Source organism: Syngnathus floridae, chromosome 16, assembly GCF_059516105.1.
Source record: "Syngnathus floridae isolate MCC-2025c chromosome 16, RoL_Sflo_1.0, whole genome shotgun sequence".
Taxonomy (NCBI): domain Eukaryota; kingdom Metazoa; phylum Chordata; class Actinopteri; order Syngnathiformes; family Syngnathidae; genus Syngnathus; species Syngnathus floridae.
In genome coordinates, this window is record NC_142428.1 from 2,655,590 (window position 1) to 2,679,614 (window position 24,025).

Sequence of the window (24,025 nt, forward strand, 5' to 3'; positions counted from 1 at the left end):
TATTAAAGATGAATTTCCCACTCACTTAATCTGCTGCCACAAACAATTACACTGTAGATATAACTGTGCAATGTAAAATAAATGTTAAAAAAAAAAAAAATAGTGATGCTTTCTGTGTTGTTTTTCTTTTTGGGGAAAAAAACCACAATCGCTTGATGTTACATTTTTCATTATTCATATTTGATATAATTGGATTTTTCTTACGTGTTCTTTTATTCCAGGTTGTATTTTAATCATATAAATCAGTTTAATGTGCTTGTTTTGTATTTTAGAACAGAATACAAGTGTCTGTATTTTATTTTTTACAGGATTTCCAACTATTGAAAGCCTTTCGCTTACAGTTCCCAGAAGGCCCTGCAGGTGGCGCCAAAACACGTCTGCTCGTCTATTCGGCTGGATTAAACACTACGGTACACACATGAGACCGAGCATCATCATTCTCCTCCTCACGGTGACCACGGCGGAGGGAGCCGGACGAGCAAAGTTGAATTCGAGGAACAACGACAAGACACGACGCTGAAGATAAGTTTTGAACTGCCTTTTTTGTCATTTTTCCAATTGTCGCTCCTGGTTTATTATTAACCGCTACCGGCGCGTCGTGTCTGGCGCTACATGTCTTTTTTTCTTTTTCTTTTTAGTAGGTGACCACAATTTTTGGGCGCCGTCCGTCGCCGAATAAAAATCTTAAAGCCGATAGACGCAGCGTATATTAAGACACCTCGTCACGGTGTCCCGTGTTAAATTAAGCCGATAGTTAACTTCCCAAGCGGAGGTTTGTCTCGAAATCGTTGTACTTCCTCATGAAACTCGGACGACGCTAGTTCTCACTGTCCAAAAAGTGACCGACGTCCAGAAGCGATGATTCGAGTTGAAGTAGATGTTCTCCCTTGAGATGTCTAAAATGGGCGGTAACGAGAATTCTTACACATCGGTATAAACTATTTTGAGATAAATCAACATTTTCCAGGATGCTTTCAGATGGCCCTAAGGACTTGGTGGTAATCAGACATGGTTCCAGAATTTTCTCCTTCTCCTAAAGGGGAGATGATCAACTCGTATAGCTGATAAAATACAAATTAAAAGATCAAATAAAATGCTGGAGGACCTCAACTGGAGTTACTAGCCTTGATGTAATGGTGGGCTAGGTGCACCTTGCAGCCAGGATGACCCAGGGCCCCAACCTGGTGCTGGACTGGCTCTCACGGCTCCACCTCGCCCAGTACATGGAGGCCTTCCTGGACAACGGCTACGACGACCTGGAGGTCTGCAAGCAGATCGGCGGACCTGACCTGGATGCCATCGGGGTCCACGTGGAGTACCACCGCCAGAGGCTGCTGGCCGCCGTCCGGCAGCTGAGGAACTCCGACGGCAGGAAGGCACCGGGGTTCTACTTCACACTGGAACCCCAACAGGAGACAGAGAACCAGGGCAGGAAGGAGAACCATGTTAGAGGGACACACCGCCCATCCTGTCCAGGAAACCATGACCCAAGATTGACGGACTGTAACGACTTTGTCACCTATCCCAAACTCAAGCTCAAGGTCCTCATTCGGGATAAACTGGCCAAGGATGGGATTGACCTCGGAGAAGCACCGTACAGCCATAAGGTAGGCAAAAAATATATATAAAATGGTAATCTTGGAATGTGGGGCTTAGATCTATTTTCTCCATCATTTTATGTTTTTTCCAAAGGATGTAATCGTCCCCAAACTGTGGCCGCTTTTTTTTTTTTTTTTTTAGCAAAACCCGTCTATTCAGATGAGTTGAAACGCTACTTGAACAAAACAGACAAAAGCAGAGGCAGCTGTCTGCTGCCTGTGCAGAGCTTCCATCTCGCCAGCGTCCATTGACACTGTGAGAGGAACCCTGCTGGCTTGAACTTGTCCCGCCATCCTTTGCTACATGAATATGCTCAGAGTTTTTTTTTTTTTTTTTTTCTTTCCCCTACACGCTTTTCATGAGGCCGAGCAGGGAGGAAAGGAAGTTGAAAAGTGTGAAAGAAAGCCTTTGGTGCCTCCTCACAATGAGGAGCAATTTTCTTTGAAGCTGTCCTTCGTTCACACTCTTAAAGGAGGAGTGCGATAATTGGCTCTTATTATGCTTTCTAAAACACTGGGCGACGTAGGCTTAAATTTTTTTTTTAAAATCACTTCATGGAGTATGAACCCAAATATAAAAACGAAAGACGAGCAACAGCTTCGACCTGACATTACATCGCCTCGAAGTGGTACCATGCATATGTTCACGTACCGTACTTATGGTGTACGTCTGATGTAAATCCCAGACCATAATCCCTGACCCATATTTGTCACAATTTATATTTTTCTATTCTTAGCAGGAGGGCCCGACCGATAAATTGTTCTCCCGTACGGCCTGACCGATTAATCATCCCACCGATTAAATCATTCGATTATCGCTCAACATCGGCCCGAATCTGGCCGATTATTCTACGTGGTGAGCGGTGCAGATCCAGTTTAGAAGCTCGCGAGTGTGATTTATTTTTTTTTTTTAAGAAAGGAAGTCTTTCTCCTGCCATCGGGAGGAAGACAGCATTAAAATAGGTCAAACAGTACGATACTGTATATCTGCTCACCGCAGGAGTTTGATCCCCCCCCCCCCGATAGGATCTCCAATGCCCCCAAAGGTCAGGTATATTGCGAGCTATGAGACACCAGAGTTCACGCGAATGGACAGAAGTCGTACCCGAGCCGTAACGAGCCGAAGAACGCCACCCAGCTTTTCGCGCGTGACGTCATGGGGGCCATAAAAAGGTCAAGTGTGACCGGCGGGGAGATTGTGTCATGGCACATTTACGCTACAAAATGGAAAATTGCCTTTAGTGTATAATCCTTTTAGCCTTTCACTGACCCAAAGTTAACTGCGGGCTAAAGAATAGATTTGTAAAACTTTCTCATGAAATAACACCCAAAAAGACGTAGACGAGCCCAAAATATTCTATTCGGACTTAACGATGACACAATTCGATTGTAAAGTCTCAGCAAACAAAATGGCCGCTCTCGCCACAGCTAAATATATCTAAGTAATAGTTGATGTAAAATATTGAGTGTAACGATGGAGCAGTCCAAGCGAAGCTGTGCGTTTCCCTCCCTCCATTTAACAACATGCATCATTGAAATCAATCACTAGCTTAGCAATGCTACATTAGCAATCGGTCATGACCATTTAATGCGGCAGGTTTTGATCCGATTTGCTGTGGCTCGTTAAACAAGCTAATGTTCCAAGTTGCCTGCTCAATGTTTCAATGAGGTTGCGAAAGTGTGCACACCCTCTTAAAACTGGGGTTGTGTCACATTCAATCTCCTGCAGGATGTGAATCGGCACACACCTGACACTTTTTGTAAACTCTGTTTAACCCCATGTAAAGCTCAGATGTTCTAATGCTCGCAGCTCTTGTCAGATCGTTTGAAGCGGAACAAACCATCCCAATGTCACTTTGGAGCACAGTAGATTTATTGAACACCAGCCAAGTCATTCTGCAAATAAATTTTGATTTTAATCTTCCGGCTAAAGCAGATGGCTGGCCTTGCAAATTGATTTTTTTTGTAAGGGGGGAAGCCAGTCAACTCACGCAGCCTGATATGCAGTTGCTATAAAAAGTCTACACACCCCTACTTAAAAGCCAGGTTTTTGAGATTATTATTTTTTTATATACCACAACAAAAACTAGCATCGGATTAAGGATATGTAGCCTTTTGATATCCGCTGTCTCCCCTCCGAGCCATATTAATTCTTGGAATGCGTGATCATGTCACGTGATTTTAGTGGTGATCAAAGAAGAGGACTGTGCACGTTTTACTGCAGGCAGACTGCAGCTATTTCCGTCTCAAGTCTTTTCATCTGATGTTTATATGCTAATGTGTGACAGTGTTGTCCAAATGCCTCGGCCGTCAACTTGCGGCACACTAGTCGCGCTCACTTCATGACAACTGGAACTTGGACTTGGTCTAACACAACAGAACATCTAAAGTCAAGCACAATTAGCGTTCTCAAATGTTTGCCTCACATTTTTTTCCCCATAGTTATTCATATGGTGGCTAACATTAGCTTCACTGGCGTGAGAAAGAGACATTCTTCCAGTTCCTTTCGTTTCCAGATTTATAGATCCAAAGAGAGACATTTTTATGACATCCGCATGGCCATAGGAATAAAGACCCCCTCGTGATTTGACCAAAAGTCAGATTTTATGTCTTTACTGGCTCGGATGTCACTGCCCCATCTGGATTTTTTTGTTATTAGGACTTTCCTCTTGTGTGTTTCCTTTTTTTTTTTGTAGCCTTTGAGCTAAATTAATCCACTCGCTGTTAGTCCAAATCCCAAATGCACCTCAGCGTCAGTTCATGTGATAAAATCACTTCACGTGAAAAGTGTAATGTGCATCTGTGCTCATCTTTCTTCTCCGCCATTTGCGCTAATGAAGCCCAGAGGACCTTTTAAGCGTAGCGACCATGTAAATTCTCAAATGTACACTCTTCGTTTTATGCGATAGCAGTCATGTGAAGAAGCATTTAGTGTACCTTGAAGATGCTAATTAGGAATTATTCATGAACAACAGACTGTCTAGAAAAAATGTGAAACGAGATGATGTCTCGTGGTCATAAACAATTTAGCGTATCATGCATGACTCCATTTTGAGTCTGGTCTTAGTACTCACGCTTTGTACTTAAGCAGAAATACACATATTTGTATAAACTAAAAATAGTTGTGATATTTTGTGTTGAAATGTGAAGTGAAATTGAAGTGCTGTAATTGCTATACGAGAGAGTATTTTAATTGCGAATTTCACTTATTGCAGGGGTGATGCCTAGTTTGAGAATAACTGTACAAGACAAATGGCTGACCGAATTTTGGTCACCAACGTAGTCTGATATGTAGAAGTACAACAGAGAGCGCGTGAGATATCCAAGAATGACAGCGAAATCTATTAAGGCAGAAAAGCTTCATACAATTCTTATGAAGTCAGCGCACGCTTGGCTAGCTGCGGTTAGCATCCATTAACGGCCGCCGTCGCCATAACCATGATAGACAGGCACGGTGCCCCCCCCCCGTGAAGCAGATGATGGAGCATCCGAGAGGTTAATCTGCTCGGAAGCTGAAGGTTCCAGCCATCTCTGCGGGGACATTTTAGGTTGTCAGGAAAACGTGTGTTCCAACGAGCCGAAGCGCTCTTGTCTTGTTTTGTCGTAGCACATCACACGAGCGCCATGTTTGCGGTTAAGGATCCTCCAGTGAGATGCTGGATCGAAAGTGGAAATGTCTATTTGGCTGCATTCCAAATAACTCGAGTCACCAATCCACTTTGATTCACAATATTGAAAGTGTGCCAAGCTTAAATTTGTCACCATTTTTCCCCCCCCCATCTATGTTTTGTTTTTATATTCGAAAATGACCCCAAGCTTTTCTTTCCCCACCAAATGTGACCAGCACGGCTCTATCGTTTCATATTTCATGACTGTCGTCCCTGACCTGCGCCGACGTGCCTTACGGGAGCATCACGGCCGAGTTGTCCTGTCAGCAAGGTTGGGACTTGTGATATGATAACGATACGAGCCACCAAAGCACAAACCGATGAATAGAACCTCCTAGAATCGGACAATAATTGTCTTTTTGGCGACCTCGGCAAAATTGAAACACCCGCACCTGACAACCAGCCCACATCGCAAGCAGTTTCAACAAAAGCGAACACGACTGCAATCCTGCTCTTAAACTTTGATTTCGATTATTTTTTTTTTAGCTTTCCTGAATTAATAATGCTCCATGAGATGGGAACAATCTGGCCTCCCCGCCGCAGCAACCCTCCGTTCAGAGCCGCTTCAGCTAGAATTCCATGCGGGTAATTTAAGTGACATTTAAAAAGCGCCGTGTTTCTTTTTGGCCTGAGCGCGGGCTGCATTAAGCATGCTTCAAAGAGTCGGGACAATCCAGATGCTGCGGGGCTGCCGCCGCAGTAAATCATACGACTGAATCAAGAGGCATTTTATTGTCCGAAGACCTGCCTCTAAATGAGAGTTGTTGTTTAAACCACCCCCCGATCAGATTTGCGAGATTTAATGGTGGAGACAAATGGTTCGGTCTCTCCCTCCTGTCTGGCCTCTTAATCTACTTAAGAGTGTCCCTCACATTCCCTTTAATCTCTGGCTGCTCTCTATTCACATTTTTTGGCTACATAGTGAGTATCTTTTACAAATTGCAGCGTAATACTCAGCTAGTTATGTTAGTTTAATCTCTCTTGTTTTATAACTTCTCTGATTACTGTTTTGGAAATAGTGACATGTTAGCTTAGTAACCAACAAAGTATGTTACTGATCTTAGTGCTAATAATAATGTTTGTAATAGTTTGCTGAACCTAAAAAAAATAACTGTAATGTTATATAGTCTGTTTGCTGTGACATTTGAGTTCAAATATTTGTTGCTTAAAGAGATTTAACACTGGCAAATAACTGTTAGCTCACGCCTATGGTGTGTTAGCATTAAGCTAGCCAACGAAAGGCTAAGCTATCAGTTGTTTTAAATACACAAATTGTGTTTTTTCTTAGTTTGACACTCAATTTTAACAGCAATAAACAATTTGAAGATGCTCACAGTTTGCACTCAAGTCAAAATAAAAAGCTGACCAACTCAAAAACCATTGCCGGCTACAGTATGTCTAATGTCCAAGATCATGTCAGGTTTTACTCGAAGCCATTTGCTCTCCTTGACATTTTCCGCTGTCGCATGATTCCCGCCAACTCTGCAGGAATCAAAGCTCAGATGACGTTCCTGGCGCAGGCCGGAACATTTTGACGGTGATCGGAAAAGATCCGACCGACGGGATCGAGCCGACATGCCGGGGCGCCGAGCTGTTGGCCGCTGTGTCACCAGATGGAAAAAGAGCTCTTTCTGCCAGGAAGTGCACCCAGACCTCCGTCTTATACGGGGTCAATACTTTTGTCATTCAAATTAAAAAACTAGAATGTCGGTGGGTGGTCACGGCCCTTTATTGCCCGCCCATGTCGCCGGGTCTGAGTGCATCGTAAGGTCTTAGGCACCATTGACCTCCCCGCCTCTCCGAGACCGCTATTGTTGCCCTAATCTTCTTTTTCCGAGGTTAAGATTAGAGGCCCAGAGGTCAAGGGGCTTTACTGGAAACGTAAATTACAATCCCGGACCATCCAGGTCAATACCTAATACTAGACACGGCATGCCAGCCTGATTTAAGGGCCATCAGTATGATGACACTTTGTATTCACTGACATTTTCTAGATTTTCTTTAGAAACGAGGATTGAAGTTCATTCAGAAAGAAACTATTTGCTGCCATCTGCTGGCCACCTGTTGGATTTAAAATTGGAACGTGTAAGTAAATATATGTACAGTACAGCAAGACAGTCCTAAGTCACCATATTAAAAAAAAAAGGCTGACATTCATTGAATTCTAATTAGCCGAAAATATTTTGGGGCTTTTTTTTTTTTTTTTTACGCACACACAGTCTTTAAAGCTGTATTTATAGCCCTCTCACTCTGAACACTTCCTGTCTCGGCGACTTTTTCATGTGCAGGGTCAAACACGGGAAAGTTTTACACCGGCTGAGGGAGTCGTAAACGGTCGAGAGTCAGCCGTGACACATGGCTGTGCTCTGACTGCACACATAAACACACACCAGCCCGCAACACGACACACACACACACAGTACAGTGCATAGTGGTGAAGCAGTGGTTTATTTGCACATGTGAGTCAGGCCCGTCCGTCTCTGCGGGGCTGCAGCTGGAAAGGGAGCAGCCCCACCCAACAGTGCCTCCCCACAGCTATGTCATATACACACAGACACACACACACACTCCTCCCCTTTCATTGTCCCCCACTGTCTGCACTCTAGCCAAAGTTTCAATGCAGAGCAGCAGGGACGCAGCTCACTGGTGGATGCCCATTTGTGGTGAGTTCATTTTATTTATATTTTTCCTCCTATCCGACGGAATGTAGTTCCGAGGTTTGAATTTCAAAAGTTGCTCAAATACATCTCAGCTAAGCCTAATTTTGTTGTGGGCACTGAATGAATGAACAGGGTCAAGGTTTGATGGTTTGCGAAGGATTAGGCTTAGAAAAGTGTATTCGCTGGAGGAGGAGGGGTTTTGGAGTTGGGCAAATTAGAGTTTGGAGGACTGAGGGGATAGTTCTGAAGAGCGAGGAAGGTTGGAAAGTTGTTTCTGTCGATGATTTTAGGATTTTATTGGTGCCACATGGAGATAACGTGACAGTGACAAGACTCGTATGAGATTGCATTAACAAGACGAGACTGGATGAAAATGTTAGCGGCTGGTAGGTCATATGTTCAAAACGCGTGCTCACCACATGTTCGAGCAAATGTGAATCACAAAGTTCTCTTAGCAAACATTTCAGGCTCTGTTTTCTCAAGTCTGGTGCAATTCTAATTCTAATTTTCACAGGTAGAAAATGGGCGTTTGCACCGTAATGGGAGTGAACACAGCTCTTTTGTTTCCTAACCAATAGAATCAGCATAACCTTGTAACCTTTTTATGACATGCAAATGAGGCGGCTGGTTTGCATATCCGAAATGTCTCGTGACGATCCTGAAAACGGGGCTCATTCATCATCTGACCCCCCCCTCAAGCTAGAAGACGACCTTGGAAATTAAAAACATAAACACTCTTTTGTCACACGACCCACATGATGGCGCTAATAAACAAACACGGGTCCAGTGACCTAGATATAGCTCAGAATAAACCAAAACGGGCATGGGAAGGACTCCATCATTTTTTTTTCCCTGCAAATGAACGGTGCGCAAGCCAAAAAAAAAGTTAAGTACAGCGTGACGCACGAACCGCAGAAGCCTTGGTGTCGCATTTCTCAGCATCTCACGGACACACAAAAGATTCACGTGGCCCCCGAGGGCCAATGACTTTTCTCACCCATTCAAGCAAACGGCCACAAAAGCGGCAGGAGTTAAATACTGTATCAATGAACTTTTTTTTTTCCTCCCCCCCCATGTGATGGTGCTTTTACTTGCCAGCCTGTTGAGTGCTCAAGAGAGCATCGTGCACGTCATAGTTACGTCACGCTGTGCTCAGGTGCTCATTCGAGTTTAGCACAGTGCTAATTGTTTTATTTTGTTTTGTTTTTTTAGGATGGCTCAGCGGGGACCCTTGATGATCTGGCCCAGGAGTATTCTCGCTATTACGGCACGTGCCTCAACGACGTGTGCGAAAGGATGGAAGAGCTGCGCCGACGACGACTAGTGCAAGAGGCGGATGCGATGGTAAGAAAATAATGACTGACAGTCTGTGATAATATTTAATTATCTTGATATTCTACATTAAATTCAGGGAAAGCTTGACTCAGCAGCCGCTTCACGAGAGCTGCGTTCTCAGATTCAGGTAAGATGAAGCCGCTATATGTCGCCTGCAACTTCTACTACCTTCGTGATAAGACTTTTATTCCCGTTTTAAAGGAATCTCTCGGGCTCTGCAACAGCACCACGTCCACGCCGGAGACAAACAGGAAGTAAGGAACTCAAGTCATGACTTTGAAATGCAAAAATGATGCGCCGGCCGGCCGGCCGGCTGTGAGATGCTGGTGTGTGTGTTGTGCGCATGTGTGTGTCATTCCCAAACTTGCCTTTGTCTTTCCTGCTTTTGTTCCCTCCGTTGATGAGTCACAGGAAGATGATTAAGAATGGAGCACACACAAAGGATGTTGCTTTCTAAACATCCACTGACTCAAAGATTTTTCTTTTCAATAAAATGAAATGATTAATGCCTTGTAAAATACGATAAAATAATAATGTATGAGAATCATTTTTATCTCTATAATAAAATAATCTTTCCAGAACATTTTTGCTGATTAGTTCTGCCCATTAGTGCTGATTGGCCTCCATTCGGACACAGTTATTTCCAGTGCGTGCGGGAGGGCGGGAGTTGGGAGAGGAATGCAGCCTCCACATTAAAACTGTCACTGCTGCAAAACCTCCAGTCCAAAGGGGGGGTGGCTCTTTTGTATCCCAACCGAGTTCATCCATGGAGAGCGGCCCGCACCAAGCCTCTAATTTTTACTCCTTTGATTGGTGTCACGACAGCACTGTTTTGTTAGCTGATGGCCCACAAAGAACATGAAGACAATACATGTGGAGAAGAGGTATCCTTTAGTTGTGGTTGACATCTTGATTTTAAAAAAAAATCCCAACTGGTTTTGTGCGTAGGTTTCTCGTGCACAAGTCCGGCTCTTCGGACGAAGGATCCAGCGGAGGGAAATGGGACGGCAGGAGAAAGAGCAAATCTATTTGGAATACTTTTAAAAAGACACCCAGAGGAGCTGCCACGCGACACCTTGGAAAAGGTAACAAAACTTGTTTTTATCAGTATCGGTAAGTAATCCAAGAATCATTTTAATTGTATTTAGAAGTGTGTTTGTGTGTGTCAGGCGATTTGGTGGGCTTCGTGGCCAGCGAGATCACAATGAGCGATGAAGAGCGCATCCAGCTGATGACGATGGTCAAGGAGAACATGATCTCCATTGAGGAAGCCCTGGCTCGGGTAACAGTACAAAAATATTTGGATGGACTAAGAAGGAAATACTTAGAGTTTTGTGTGTGTCTACAGTTGAAGGAGTTTGAGACGCAAAAGAACCAGAAATGCAGGTTGGAACTGTTGGAGGTTTGTCATTCTGCCAACGAGTCTTTAAGTGACAGCGTAAGTCTTTTAAACACCCGGATGTCGATGGCGATATAAAAAAAAAAAAAACAATCACGTTGGCTTGTGTGTAGCAGCTGCACGAGCTTTCCGACACGGAGCAAGAAGAAGGGGTGACGTTCAGGAGGCTTCACAAGCTGGTGAGCTCCACACGCAAGGTGAAGAACAAACTCATCAGGATCGACCAGACTCGAAGGACCGGCGTAGAAGGTACGTTGAGCATCGTAAAAGCAGATGTGACAATAAACTTGATTGTTATCTGATGATCCACAGAGTGTCATCAGCCAAGCATTTGTCCCGTGGATTCGCTGACGTCCGCCTTGCAGGAGCAGCTTGGCTACCACGAGGACAACGTCACAGCGTCACGCTCCTCTGGCAGCTTGGACGCGGCAGGGGCCTCCGTGCACAGCCATCCCGGTGGCGGCTCCTCACGCGGGAACGTCTCCGAGGAGGAAGAGGCGAGCGCCGCCGCTGTGGACAAACACCACCAGCAGGGCGAGGAGGTCAAGATGGCTCGATCGGCGACAGACGGAGTGCTACGACATGGCCTCCTCAGCCACCACGGGGTCAGTTGCTAGCTTGTTAGCACAAATCAAGCATGGCAGAACAAAGCAGACTAGCTGATTTAATTAACATGATGACAAAAGTTTGCTTTGTTTTTCTTTGACTTGTTCTGCCTATGTTAATGTCCTTTTTTTTTTTTTTAATGCTTGTATGACAGAGAGCCTGCAGTTTTGGAGGATTTGACCTCAGCAACCGCTCAGTGCATGCCGCTCAACACACCGTATGTCTGACAACATCATGGAAATGTATAAAAATATAGCAAAAAAGTTTTTGGGAATAAACTTGACCCGACTTCAATTTTCAGAGTGAAGACCAAGACGGTGCAAGGTCTCCTCAGATCTCCCGCATCTCCCTGGGCAAGAAAGTCAAGTCTGTAAGGGAGACCATGAGGAAGCACATCAGCAAGAGATATCAAGCATCGCTGTCAGATCAGGTACACACAACCTTGAGAAGAGACATCAAATATGGTGGAAAGTCAATTGTTTTATTTTGCATCCCTCCAAAGTCGAGTCCAGACCGTATTTCCAGCTGCCCTCAGTCTCCTCAGTTGAACTCTTCTCTGGAGAAAGCCACGCTGAAGCCTGGAGGTTCCGTGGAAAGCCTCAGGAGTTCTCTCAGCGGACAGAGTTCCATGAGTACGTGTGTCCGTCGAGTGTGTGTAAAATGTGAAAGTCACTGTTGCGTGTCCGTGAGCAGGTGGTCAGACGGTGGGCACCACCGACTCGTCCAACAGCAACAGAGAGAGCGTCAAGTCCGAGGACGGCGAGGAAGACGAGCTGCCTTACTGCGGCCCCTTCTGCGGACGCGCCTTGGTGCACACCGACTTCACACCCAGCCCTTACGACACCGACTCCCTCAAACTTAAGGTAACCATGACAAAATCGAAACAAAGCTTAAAGTTAACCTGGGTGTGCTCATGCAGAGCGGCGACGTGATCGACATGATCAGCAAACCCCCGATGGGCACGTGGATGGGCATGCTGAGGGGCAAAGTGGGCACCTTCAAATTCATCTACGTGGACGTGCTCAATCCAGAGCAGGCTAAGCCCAAGAAGAGCGAGCGTAGGCGCAGGAAGGCCCGGCAGCCCAAACCGCAGTCTGTGGATGAGCTGCTGGAGCGGATCAACCTCAAAGTAACGTCCAAATCAATCCTCCTTCATCATCATGGAGATTTTCATGGTGACATATGTGACAGGAGCACCTCCCTACCTTCCTGTTCAACGGCTACGACGACCTGGACACCTTCCGGCTGCTGGAGGAGGAGGACCTGGACGAGCTCCACATCACAGACCCCCAGCACAGAGCCGTGCTGCTCACCGCCGTTCAGCTGCTGCACGACTACGACGGTGAGCATGCAACTCGGCAGAGCTCCACGTGGAACGGTCAGCCCACCCCAGCTTCAACATTTGTGTTATTCTTCCCAGGCAATAGCGACCCGGAGTCAAGCAGCTTCCCCGAGGAGAACTCTTCCGTGACGGACACCTGTGTCCTGACAGGAGGCTCCTCCCCTAGAGACTCGGGCTGCTACGAGAGCAGCGAACCCTTGGACAACCCCAGCTAACCACCGCAGCGTGACGCCACTAAGACCTGTCCCTCATCATCCTCCTTTGTGTGGTACACTTTTCTTCTTCATGCTTTCTCGTGTTGAGTGGGTCTGCCCGCACGTATGAACTGCAGTGACTTGGAGGAGTGAGAGAAAAAAAAAAGTTGTGTTCTTTGTGTAAATACTTTTCTTACGCTAGTGTAGCTTTGCACAAGCTTTTTTGTTGTTCACGTGCCTGAAAATGAAAAGTGATGACTTGATCTTGTGAGAGAAATTAAAAAAATGAAGTATTGTTGGTAAGCATGAATTTTCAAATGTACTATTTTAAGGAAAAAAACAAATAGTCAAGCTCACAATTAAGGTTTTTTTTTATTAGGAATATAATCATCATATATTATTCTATTTATTGATTCATTATAACTTCTCAGAGCAGCCCAGAGCAAAGGGAATACAAATAATTTTATTTCTAGATGTTAAAAATATAATCACAATTAATCACTATCACAATATTGAAAAAAAGAGTCGGTTAGCCCCTCGAGTTAGTTTGTGGCGGAGATCACAGTTTAGCATGAGGATACCTTTCTTGAAGGCAGCTTCTGACCATCTCGGTGGCGTCTATGGCCGTCCCCCAAGCCAGGGCGACGCCGAAGCCCCCATGGCCGTAGTTGTGCACCACATGTGCCCCGCCGCCCAGCCGGGGCACCTCCCTTTCCACTCTGGGATTCCTCCTGGAGGGCCTGAGCCCGACCCACTCCCCGAGCACTTTACCCCCACGCAGAGAGGGCTCCAGCTGGGTGCAGCGCTTCAGGATGGACTCGGAGTCCCCGGGGTCCACCCCTAGGCGCCAGTCTCCCTCCTGCCGGGTTCCACCCACGGTGACGTAGCGTGAGCCGGGATAGATGTATGTCGTCCCTTTTTCTAGCCGGATGAAGTGATGCAGCCAGGGGGCGTCCATCTTCAGGATCTGGCCCCGAACAGGGTAGACCTCGTTGTCCGCCACCAGGTCTTTGGATCCCAAGCCCGAGCAGTTGACGATGACGTCGTAGTCCGGGCTCAGCTCCTCGAGACTGGACACTTTCTTCTGCTCCACTTTGCCGCCAGCTTTTGTGAACCTGGACACGAACAACTTCAAGCTATGAGGTAACTCCTGCCATCTCTTTCTTCACTTGTCCCTAGATTTCCTTTTATTACTTTTATTTATTTACTGAATAAAAGTATTAATTCTGCGTCACTGAAGCAAGCATGCATGTTTTTCAAATATAACAGGAAGCCAGTGTCAAAGTTCAAACCCAGAACCTCATAAAGGAGGAGGACATTTCATTGCTTTGGCTGAAACAAACCTTTGCTGTAGCCAGGGTAGGTAGGTGGAGCATTCACACTTGATGGTGGTGAAGGCCTGGCCAAACGTGTATTCGGGAAAGCGCCGCAATTCACGTTCACTCAAGAAGCGAAAGCCAAACACGAGGTCCCACCAGTAGGGCTTCTTGTTGACAGGGGGCTCCTTGAAAATGTGAAAGCTGGGCGACAAAAGGGGGGGGTTACATCATCATGCACAATATCGGCACAGCATTTCGTCATTCATGGATGAGGTCAAATAATTTCAGCTTGAACTTTACCCGGAGCTGAGAAGCACTCCAGTCTCAAGTGTGTGTTGGGACTGCACGATGGCCAGTAGGTGGTCAAAGCTGTCTCGGAACCAGCATCTTTGACGTTCCAAAGGAATATCTAATACAATCAGGGAATGAGGGGTATTTGTTATTAACGACTTCATTGACCAATTTATTCCAATTTTTGTTTTATCAATACAGTGGCGCATTTCCACCCACCTGGACATTGATCCACAATGAGCATACCAGCCGCGCCGTCGCTGGTGGTGTCCGGGGTGAATTTGTCGGACAACAGGGTGACAGAGCAGCTGGGGAGCTTCTCAGCCACACACACGGCTGTGGAGACACCCACCACACCCGCGCCCACTACCGCCACTTTCGATCTTCTCATCCTGGAATAAGACTTTAGGAAAAAATTAATAATACACTTAATTAATTTATGAAATATAATATCAAATAATATATGAAATATGATACTAACAACCAAATGGAATCCCGTGAAGTTAATAATTGTTGCAGCAGGAGGATAAAGTACACAATTGCTTCAAACCGCTTAATGTGAAATGAAGCTGTAAAGATTTTATTGTTTATGTACTTGCCGAAGTAAACAAATCAACCAGGCCAAAGGTCATGCTAAACAACTTGAATAAAAACTTCAGCTAATAAATGCACCAATCCAAAGGCAGCCTTGTAGAGATAATCATGTACTGGCATTGGCTGGAAAATAAGAAACGTGTCTCATAAGGCATGACAAACGTACTCACATTGACTTCTCTACATGAAGGTCTGAAGTTCCACCATCAGCTGTTGCTCGGTGCGCTGCAGGGGGGGGGGTGTCAATGACGTCAAAGAAGGCTCTCGATTTTTGCGTCTCTTTTGACGGCGTTCACTCAGGAGCGGTGTACCTGCTTCGTGCATAAACCCCGCAGGATTTACGATATTTACGCAGAACCAAATTACCGTATTGCTCTAACGCATGCGCAAAACAGATTGGCAACATATATGACGGTGGGGAGACGTGTGAAGTAGATCAAACAATTTCTTTAGAGGGGTGGTGGATTTTTAGTTGCAATATTACATTTCAAATGCGTACTATATGCTTTTTTAAATTTCTATAGTTTAAAAACAAAACAGTCAATAAAGTCAAACAGAAGTTTTGGGAGTGCTATCATTCTATTTATTGGCCTGAAACGAACTCCTATGCCAATGTTCTCTTTACTACTTTCACTACTGTTTTTCACCCTTGCAAATTATTATAAATTGAGCGTGATGGAGGAACTGCAGGCACTGGAGTGTCTCTTTATTTTGAAAACCTGTTTTTCATCCTTACAAATTCTTGAGCGTGCTGGACCATGCACTATGTGTGTGTGTGTGTGGGGGGGACTTCACGAATCAGAGGGGCACCACATCTGTGACGTTTCTCTGTTATTGCTCATTTTATTACAGCTGTTAAATCTATAAAATACTCAAATCTTCAAAAGACGATCCATCAAATACTCGCATTTTCAAAAGACGATCTCGTAAGGTGCATCTGAAATCTCGTAAGGTGCGTGTGAAGTCTCGTCGCGAGCGCATTTCTCGCGGTATCCCGTCAAACAAACAGACTACTTCCGGTTAGCAAGAAAATGGTAAGGTCCTAACAGCTAACTATCCACCCAAGAACTCGACCGGCTGTCTCAAACGAATACCTAGCGGCCAACTTCTGGCCGGTTATACGTAGGTTGTTGCTTTTTAGGAACCGTGTTTTAGTTCTCAGAGCAAGCGGGCATTTTGTTCAAGGTACTAAAGCTTTTTCTCTAACTTGACAAGTTTTACGTTGGCCTTTTAAGCTTCAAACACCTCTAGGGTAGAGTGTGCTCATGCTTGTCCGATGAAAATAGTTTTCTTTTTGTTATAATTTATCTTCTTCTAATATAAATTTGTTCGTGTCAAATCCTCACCAAATAGTCGTTTTTCTACTGCTTACCTTTTTTAAACACCCGTTAAATATATGTACAAGTTTTGTTACGGAAAAACTAATCATGATTATTTTTTGTGATTTCAAGTTACAATTAAAAGACACATTTATTCAATGACTTTGAATTCAGGATTTATTTAGTTACCAAAATAACCAGAAAATAAATTGAAGAATCAAAGTAGAATGCAGTCTGCCCCTTGGCCACTAAGGGGCAGTGTGGAGCCGTACACGCTTTCATTTAAATGGTAAAGTAGAAAAAGTTCGCCGTTCAACTTCATTTATCTAGCTCGATTGTGACTTTATTGCCATATTATTCGTCTGTATGTATTACCAGAGCATTTATGTGTGAGTATGTATTATTTGAATCGATTCAACTCTGCCAATTTCTTGTCAATAGGATTTTATATTGACTGCTAGTAAACACGGCTTTGGCATTTTTAACGAAATATGCCTTACATTTGAATGTATTACGTGTGTCCTTAACTTAAAACACGCTCAGGCTACACAGGTTCTACAGGACCAATTTCGATGATTGTTTTAAAGATAAAGGTCAATGAATGCATGCCCCCTCTTATTGTTTCTATGTTTAATTGTTCTATTTCTCAGCTGTTAATTGAAGATGACACAGACAGCCTCATCTTCCTTGCACAAGACGAGCATCTTGAGCAAATTGGCGCACCTCAGGAAACGCGACATCTTGTGCGACGTCACCCTGCTTGCAGAGGGCGAGCGTTTCCAAGCGCACAAGGTGCTTCTGGCAGCGAGCAGCGACTACTTCTTGCAGATCTTCACCACCAACAATGTTGACATCTACCAGCTCGACGGTGTAACGGCCACCATGTGTGACTTGGTGCTGGAATTCATCTACAGCGCCCGGGTGTGTTTTGAGGAGAGCGCTGGCGAGCAACTTCTGGCCGCCGCTCGGTTGCTGAAGGTGGGAGAACTTATTGACGCGCTCCAGACCACACAGCGACGCAAGGAAGGGCGGGCCAAGAAGAGCCTCCTCATCAGAAAGCAAAGAAAGAAGAGTCCCGTGCGTGACAACCACGCCGAAGAGCGACAGGAAGTAGCTGACGACAGAGAAGGAGGGGAGCGGCCCAGTCGAGCAGGAAGACGCAAGATCACCCCGCCCGTGAAGTACAATTCCTATAAAGTGGGCGGAGACCTGTCAGCCGGTGGAGAGCCGGCAAAGAGGGGCAGGAAGACCAAGACGGAGGCCAGATGCCAGGACTGTGGCAAGTGGTTCAAAAACCATATCTTCCTGAAGATCCACCAACGCACGCACACAGGTGACCTCCTCCTTCATGTTAATATGACGTTACCTGTACTGTACAGGAAGTGATGTCATTGCTGCCCCCACAGGTGAGAAGCCATTCTGTTGCCAGGTGTGCGGCGCGGCGTTCACGCAGAAGCACACACTGTTGGTGCACCAACGCAAGCACACCGGAGAGACGCCATTTGTTTGCAGCGTGTGCTCCAAAGTCCTCGCCACTAAGAACAGCCTGCATGAGCACATGAACCTCCACCAGGGTAAAAAAAAAAAATCTTGCTTCGTCAGTGTGCGTGTACCTAATGATATGACCATTGTGTCCCACAGAAAACAAGTCGTTCTGCTGTGACCAATGTGGAAAGAGCTTCACTCAGAAGAGGCAGCTCAAAAGTCATTACAGGGTCCACACAGGTCAGATGGAATTTTGATTTGTGGTTACTTCAAATTGGTTCAAATATTTGGTTTTAATAAATCCGATTTTATTTGAAGGTCATATCACCCTGCCCTTGTGTAAAAGTCTTGATGTAAAGTGTCCACATGAAGACTCAATTATGGATTTTCTTCTGAATTGTAGGCAAATCGCTTCCAGAGTGTGCTCAGTGTCAGCATAAATTTCTGGATACGGCCCAGTTGAAAAAGCACCTGCGGACTCACACCGGTAAAAACGTGTAACTTTTTTTTTTTTGGGGCCTGAATGAATTATTGGCATTTCCGTTCATTGTGTTGTGACGTTGTCGTGGCAGGTGAGAGGCCATTCACGTGTGAGATCTGCGGCAAGTGTTTTTCCGTCAAGAGCACTTTGCAGACGCATATCCGGATACACCGGTGACCATGACTAACTACTCGACTTGTTTGCGCTTTTCCATAGAATCCATTCCATTTTTCGATAAATCTCTTTTGTCATCCACCAGAGGCGAGAAGCCGTATAGCTGCAGCATTTGCGACAAGTCCTTTGCGGACAGCAGCGCCCGCCGCCGCCATGTGGCCTCCCACTCGGGCAAGAAGCCCTTCAACTGCTCCGTGTGCGGTCTCTCCTTCTCCCGCCTCGACAACCTGAAGACCCACATCAACACCCACAACAAGGAGAGGGTGTCGGTACCTGAGCCCCAGGAAGAAGGTGGCGCCGCCCTGCAGGCAGAGGTGGGTAGAGTCTAGATACTTAGCTAACAAATGTGAGATGGTATGTTCATAAAATTAACCCCCGCAGGTCCAGAACTATCAGCTGTCGGTGGGCTCGGAACAGGAGATCCAGCTCCTGGTGACGGGGGACAACGTCAGCCTGGGGCAGGAGATCAGCACGGCCGCGCCCCAGATCCAGATGCTCGGCACGCTGGACCCTCCGGCCGCATCGTGGGCCGAGTCCATGTACGTCATCACCCTGAGCAAGGAGGCCGCTGACCACCTGCACGCGGCACCCAGACCCGCCCAGCAGGTGCCGCAACCACACATCCAAGGCCTCCACATCAATCAGCCCATCTCCATCAGCCAGACCGGCGAGCACATCTCCGGCCACCACATCCACGGACACACTTTCCAGATCCAGGCCGGGAACGTCTACTCCACCGCCGGACCGCCGCCCGGCCACACCTGAGCTCAGCTCAGGCCGGCTGCTCCGACAGATCCGGTAAACAGCACTCGTGACATTCTGTTACATTTATCAGGAAAGGGAAAGACAAAAAAAAAATCAGACAGGTTGACAGACGTTTAAATAAAGTTCATTCAGAGAGCAATACCATGTTTTTGTTTTTAACTAATATTTCATGTTCCTCATTTGCAGTGGGACTTTCCAATAAAACTTTACATAATATTTATAACATTAATGAATGAATATGACTATAAATTAATGTAAAATATTGCATTAAAAACAAATGATCAGAGGCAATTATAAAAAACAATTCAAATAATGGTCTTTGATTAAAATATGACATTTAAAGTACGCAAATATCTCTTCCCCCGTCCTCCCAACGCTACTTTCCCGCGACCCTAACAACGGCAAACTAAGCTACATTTATCTTAACATGTAAAAATATGCACAGCTCAGGCTCAAGCTCAGCTGCGTTCCTCTCAGATACAGAGCCGCAATTGGCTGCGAGCTCAGAACCAAGCCGCCAATAGAAAACCGCCCCCCCTGGCCCACCTGCAACCATGCAATTCCTCTGAGGGGAATTGAATTTTACACACACGCACACAAACACAAAAGAGATTTGTTAGAGTGGCTCTGGAAGCTTTATTTACATGCACCATCTCTTGAGAAGCTGGCAAACACATTTTTATTCTGGTAGGAGCAAGAGGAGAAGGGATGATGACAATGCACACAAATGATTGACAGTTAAAAAATATCAATTTAAAAAAAAAAGTGCTCAATTTAATAATAAAAAGATAAAAACAGAAGGTGTCGCATAAATGGAGGACACTAAAATGGGAGCGCTTGAACAAAAAGGCAATTTAAACACAATTCAAGAAATAAATAATAATAAAAAAAAGATCCTGGTGGTCCTACCAAAGATCATTTTCATCATTTTGCCCTTATCATAGCTATGTTTCCTACTATCCACACACTTGATTTCTAGCTATGCAAACGTTTGGCAATATTTTCAAATACTGTGGTCTTGAAAATGGCAAGAATGGCTCCCGTCACAGGGTGGCAGCACCTGCTCTAGTGCCCGTAAGGGTGTGAGCGCGGGAAATGGCTAGCTTACTAATACCGCATCCTGCTACCTTCTCTTTTATAGCACCGAGAAGTCACCAAACAACAAACTGTCCTCTGTAGCTATGTATAACATTTTGGGGTGGCCTATTTATGCTACGTGACAAAATGGGGGAAGCAGCATCGCAGAAGTAAACACTGTAGTAAACAATTTTTGTTTAGCTTGTTCTGGATTGGCTAACTGGAAGGTCAACGTTCTTAACTCGCAAATTATGTGAAAATGCTGAAATGACAGTTTATATATATTTGACCCAATTTGGGTTAAACCAAGTGAATGTTAAGTGGTCTAAAATGCCCCGCAGAGTTCCTCAATCAGTGACATAATCGGCTAGGCTAGGCCAAAACGTAGTGTTAGCAAAGGTTAGCATTAGCTAACAGTGTTGCTTCTGGTAATAATGTTGATCTATTGTTTTGCTAAATTGTCAACGTGAGGATGTATTTATGTTTGGCCACGCCATGCGCCAAACCGCTACATGAATTGATGAAGGTTATTTGGTGTGAGATTCCGCATACACCACTAAGAGCTTTTTCCGATATTCCGTTTAAGTGAGCAACGTACCCTCATAACTTCACAATGATCATAAAGAACCCCCAAAAAAACACACTTTCAAAATAAAGCACACAATTTGACCGTTCGTCGCACGAGCTAGCTGTACACGTTCAGATTTGGTGTGCGTCGACTTTTACTTTTAGTCAAAAAAACAAAAAAAAAGTCAAGTATTCTCCTTATTTGTCCCTCTATGTAAACGGGCTCTTAGCCCTGGTTTGGCAAAAAATATCAACGTGAGAGAACGGAATCATCTTCCCTGAGATGAACGCAACTTGTGTTCCAGTATGATACATCGCTCAGGTTCATTGATCTGTTTTTTTAACCTCAAATTAAATAGGATGGAAAACTAAGCTGACATAAATACACTTGGACACGCTTTCTTTTCCCGCTAGTGGAGTCTGATTCCCGGCTCATTCTGAGCGCCTCAGCTCTGGACCCAGCTCTGCGGTGACGTCTGCTTGAAGCCCCCCGGGTTCACGTTGGCGTTGTGGGCGGCGTCAAAACTCAGGTCCAGGCAGTCGGCCTCCATCAGCTCGTTGCGGATGATCGAGTCCATGTCGCACTCCAGTGCGCCGTTGAACCCCTCTAGTTCCAGGTCCGAGGTGGCGGCGCCGGGGAAGGGGTCCTGGCCGGGCAAGGCTGGGGAGGTTTTGCCAGGAGACTTGAGACCATTTCCCCCAAGAACAGATGAAACTTGTGCCTGGACGGCGGCGTGGTTGGTGGAGGAGATGTGGTCTTTGCGCAGAAGCAGCGTATTGCGGCGCGAGTTCTGCAGGGCCACGGCGGTGCTGGCCTGCGACATGAGCGGGTCGGACTGAGTGAGCAGGATGTTGCCGGAATCCAGGCTGAGGAGGTCCTGCAGGGTGAGGTGCGCCGGGCAGGAGAAGGTGGTCTGCTTGTTCTCCTGGATGGTCTGCATGGGCGACTGGCGCAGGCTGGTGATGGACGTGGGGCTGAAAAGCGGCGTGGGGACGTAGCTGCCGACGGGACTGCCGAAGGTGAAGACGGCGCCCCCCTGGTCTTTGCCGTCGTCCTCATCCTCATCGGGAGGAGGCTGCTGGGACGCCAGGCTGATATTGTCCAGCAGGTCGTCCATCAGGTTGTCGGACAGCCCGTCGTTGAGGTTCATGGTGCCCGCCAGGTCGGAGAGGCCGGTGGGCCCGGTGGACGGCGACATGCTGCTCGGGCTAGAGTACAGCATGGGGGACAACGGCGTGTCGTCCGGGGGCACCTCGTCTAGCTCCAGGTTGGCGAGGATGGGCGACAGGCGCCCGCTCAGGGTGCTGGCGTTGGAGTTGGTGCGCGAGCGGAAGTCGGTCCAGGCGTCCAGCTCGTCGCTGCTGCGCGACGTGGGGCTGCCGGTCCACTTGGAGAGGCTGGACGAGCTCTCGGAGCTGCCGTCCTGGGCGGCCTGCAGGGAAGCTTTTTTCTTGGTGGCGCGACCTCGGGCACCTTTGATGTATTTGCTGTTGTCCATGGAGACGGCGCGGCGACGCGGCGCCTTGCCACCTTTGCCGCCGTCAGGGTTGACCATCCACCACGAGCTCTTCCCGGTCCCTTCGTTCTGGACCTTAACGAAGCGGCTATGCAGGGACAGATTGTGCCGGATGGAATTCTGTGGAAGCAAGGAAAGTTTGTTTCTAGTATTTCTCAAGTATATGGTCGTTCCTTCTAGAAAAATTCTCGGGAATCCTCCCAGATTCCACATGCATGGTACGGGATTACAAACCTATTTCCTGAAACACACACGTCTAAATCCTACAAAGCTCTTGTCTGACTTGATTCCATGATGAATTGGTTTTCAGGCTGAACTATAATCCTAAACATCAAATGGGAAGTGGAACAATTTTACGTGTTGTGATATAACAGTGGGCATGATATTTCATTGTTTATTATTATTTATGGTTACATTAAGAAGAGAACGGTGACTCAATTGTTTCCACGACCATTTCCAACTGTAAATGTCGGTGTTGCAGGTGTGCGCGTCCGGAGCCTGCTCACCTTCCATCCAGCCGAGCTGTTGCTGTCGCCCTTGTCCTTGAAGTAGGGCACGGAGCGGACCATCCAGTCGTAGATCTGCGACAAGGTGAGTCTCTTCTCGGGGGACGACTCGATGGCCTGCGTAATGAGGTCCGCGTACGAGTAGTTGCCCCAGGCGTTCCGGCGAGCCGATGACTTCCGCAGCTGCTGCGAGGCCGTGGTGGCCGCGGCCGGCGGCGTCAACTGCGCCGAGGACAGCGAGCCGTCCCCGGTGTCCTCGGTGCGGGGCTGGGAGGCAAGGCGGAGGCCGGAGGGAGTGAGCGGGCTCGGCGTGAGAGCCCCGGTAGCCTCCCGGGGCGCACTGCCACCTCCTCCCCCTGCCCCACCTCCTCCTCCCTCTTCGTCGTCATCCTCTTCCTCGGGAATGACATCAGCGTCGTTCGCCCCCGCTTTGCCCGCCGCGCCGAGCTCCGGACGTGGAAGCGGCCAAGTGCACGAGCGCGGCCGCTTCTGGGGCTCGAAGTCCGGGTCGATCTCCACGTTCGGCTCGTTGGCCTCGGCCATGTCACGGTGGGCGATGAGTGGGTCGGGAAGTCACTCAGGGCGCATTCCATCAATGTGTGGGGGGGGCGGAGAGGGGGGGGGGTATCTATTTGCCGGAATGCATGCTAAGCAGACATCGCGGTGGCTTTTCCTCGTGGACTCGGGAAAGAAAAGCAAGGGGGATTTCGGCTTGGCGTTCCTCTGCAAGCACCCAGAAGCATTTAACACGTCACTCCGCTGCCATCTTGACCATTTCCACCCGCGACTTCCTCGGGCATCTTCAGCGTTGCACTTCCTCCCGCTTCTTCATGCACAAAACGCTGCACGCTCCAAACGCACTTGGGCTCCACGGGGATATTTTCACATGCAAAATGCAAAAGCATTCATTCAGCGACACAATCCTGCGGCTGCTGCACCTCCTCTTCTTGTCTTCCACCTCTTCCTCCTCTGCACTGCTCCGAATTAAAGCGACAGTATGGATCAGTGACGTCACCGCCTGCCCCCCCCCCGGGGATGCCCAGCAGGGTGCACACAATGCAAAAAAATGTTTTGTAAAATCTTAACAATTGTTACAATTTTGAATTGTCAAGTTAAATTGAAACCAAG

The 24,025-nt window shown here is 46.8% G+C and overlaps 4 protein-coding genes across 12 annotated transcripts; 2 read left to right on the plus strand and 2 right to left on the minus strand.

The window, feature by feature from the left end:
- The first annotated feature begins 304 nt into the window (after positions 1 to 304).
- LOC148384988 (SAM and SH3 domain-containing protein 1-like) lies at positions 305 to 13,105 on the plus strand. 2 transcript variants are annotated; one of them, XM_088400421.1, is made up of 16 exons: positions 305 to 1,607; positions 9,139 to 9,270; positions 9,338 to 9,388; positions 9,463 to 9,515; positions 10,210 to 10,346; positions 10,431 to 10,543; positions 10,610 to 10,699; positions 10,777 to 10,909; positions 10,973 to 11,265; positions 11,421 to 11,483; positions 11,568 to 11,696; positions 11,769 to 11,898; positions 11,960 to 12,129; positions 12,186 to 12,395; positions 12,458 to 12,608; positions 12,687 to 13,105. In XM_088400421.1, exons 1-16 carry the CDS (start codon positions 1,164 to 1,166, stop codon positions 12,821 to 12,823), a joined length of 2,436 nt encoding a protein of 811 aa, XP_088256547.1. In that variant the 5' UTR covers positions 305 to 1,163; the 3' UTR covers positions 12,824 to 13,105. The 2 variants fall into 2 exon arrangements, with proteins under 2 accessions (XP_088256547.1, XP_088256546.1); XM_088400420.1 differs by having other exon boundaries at positions 306 to 1,607; positions 10,774 to 10,909.
- Positions 13,106 to 13,246: 141 nt separating this feature from the next.
- Positions 13,247 to 15,404, minus strand: ddo (D-aspartate oxidase). Of its 3 annotated transcripts, none has more exons than XM_088400438.1 (5): positions 15,177 to 15,404; positions 14,632 to 14,804; positions 14,422 to 14,530; positions 14,146 to 14,322; positions 13,247 to 13,917 (listed from the first exon to the last, which is right to left on the minus strand). In XM_088400438.1, coding segments are annotated over exons 1-5 (1,017 nt in total). In that variant the 5' UTR covers positions 15,179 to 15,404; the 3' UTR covers positions 13,247 to 13,361. The 3 variants fall into 3 exon arrangements, with proteins under 3 accessions (XP_088256564.1, XP_088256565.1, XP_088256566.1); XM_088400439.1 differs by having other exon boundaries at positions 14,632 to 14,815; positions 15,177 to 15,403; XM_088400440.1 differs by lacking the exon at positions 15,177 to 15,404 and adding an exon at positions 14,894 to 14,945 and having other exon boundaries at positions 14,632 to 14,815.
- Positions 15,405 to 15,965: 561 nt separating this feature from the next.
- Positions 15,966 to 23,467, plus strand: zbtb24 (zinc finger and BTB domain containing 24). 6 transcript variants are annotated; one of them, XM_088400430.1, is made up of 9 exons: positions 16,047 to 16,191; positions 16,976 to 17,658; positions 17,732 to 17,899; positions 17,967 to 18,050; positions 18,214 to 18,297; positions 18,383 to 18,464; positions 18,551 to 18,779; positions 18,847 to 19,263; positions 22,873 to 23,467. In XM_088400430.1, the coding sequence occupies exons 2-8, from the start codon at positions 16,989 to 16,991 to the stop codon at positions 19,228 to 19,230; spliced, it is 1,701 nt and encodes a 566-aa protein (XP_088256556.1). In that variant the 5' UTR covers positions 16,047 to 16,191; positions 16,976 to 16,988; the 3' UTR covers positions 19,231 to 19,263; positions 22,873 to 23,467. The 6 variants fall into 6 exon arrangements, with proteins under 6 accessions (XP_088256555.1, XP_088256556.1, XP_088256557.1 ...); XM_088400431.1 differs by lacking the exon at positions 22,873 to 23,467 and adding an exon at positions 21,289 to 22,544; XM_088400429.1 differs by lacking the exons at positions 16,047 to 16,191; positions 22,873 to 23,467 and adding an exon at positions 15,966 to 16,040 and having other exon boundaries at positions 18,847 to 19,231.
- foxo3a (forkhead box O3A) lies at positions 19,843 to 23,883 on the minus strand. Its single transcript, XM_088400425.1, has 2 exons — positions 22,898 to 23,883; positions 19,843 to 22,511 (listed from the first exon to the last, which is right to left on the minus strand). Exons 1-2 carry the CDS (start codon positions 23,438 to 23,440, stop codon positions 21,321 to 21,323), a joined length of 1,734 nt encoding a protein of 577 aa, XP_088256551.1. The 5' UTR covers positions 23,441 to 23,883; the 3' UTR covers positions 19,843 to 21,320.
- Positions 23,884 to 24,025: the final 142 nt, after the last annotated feature.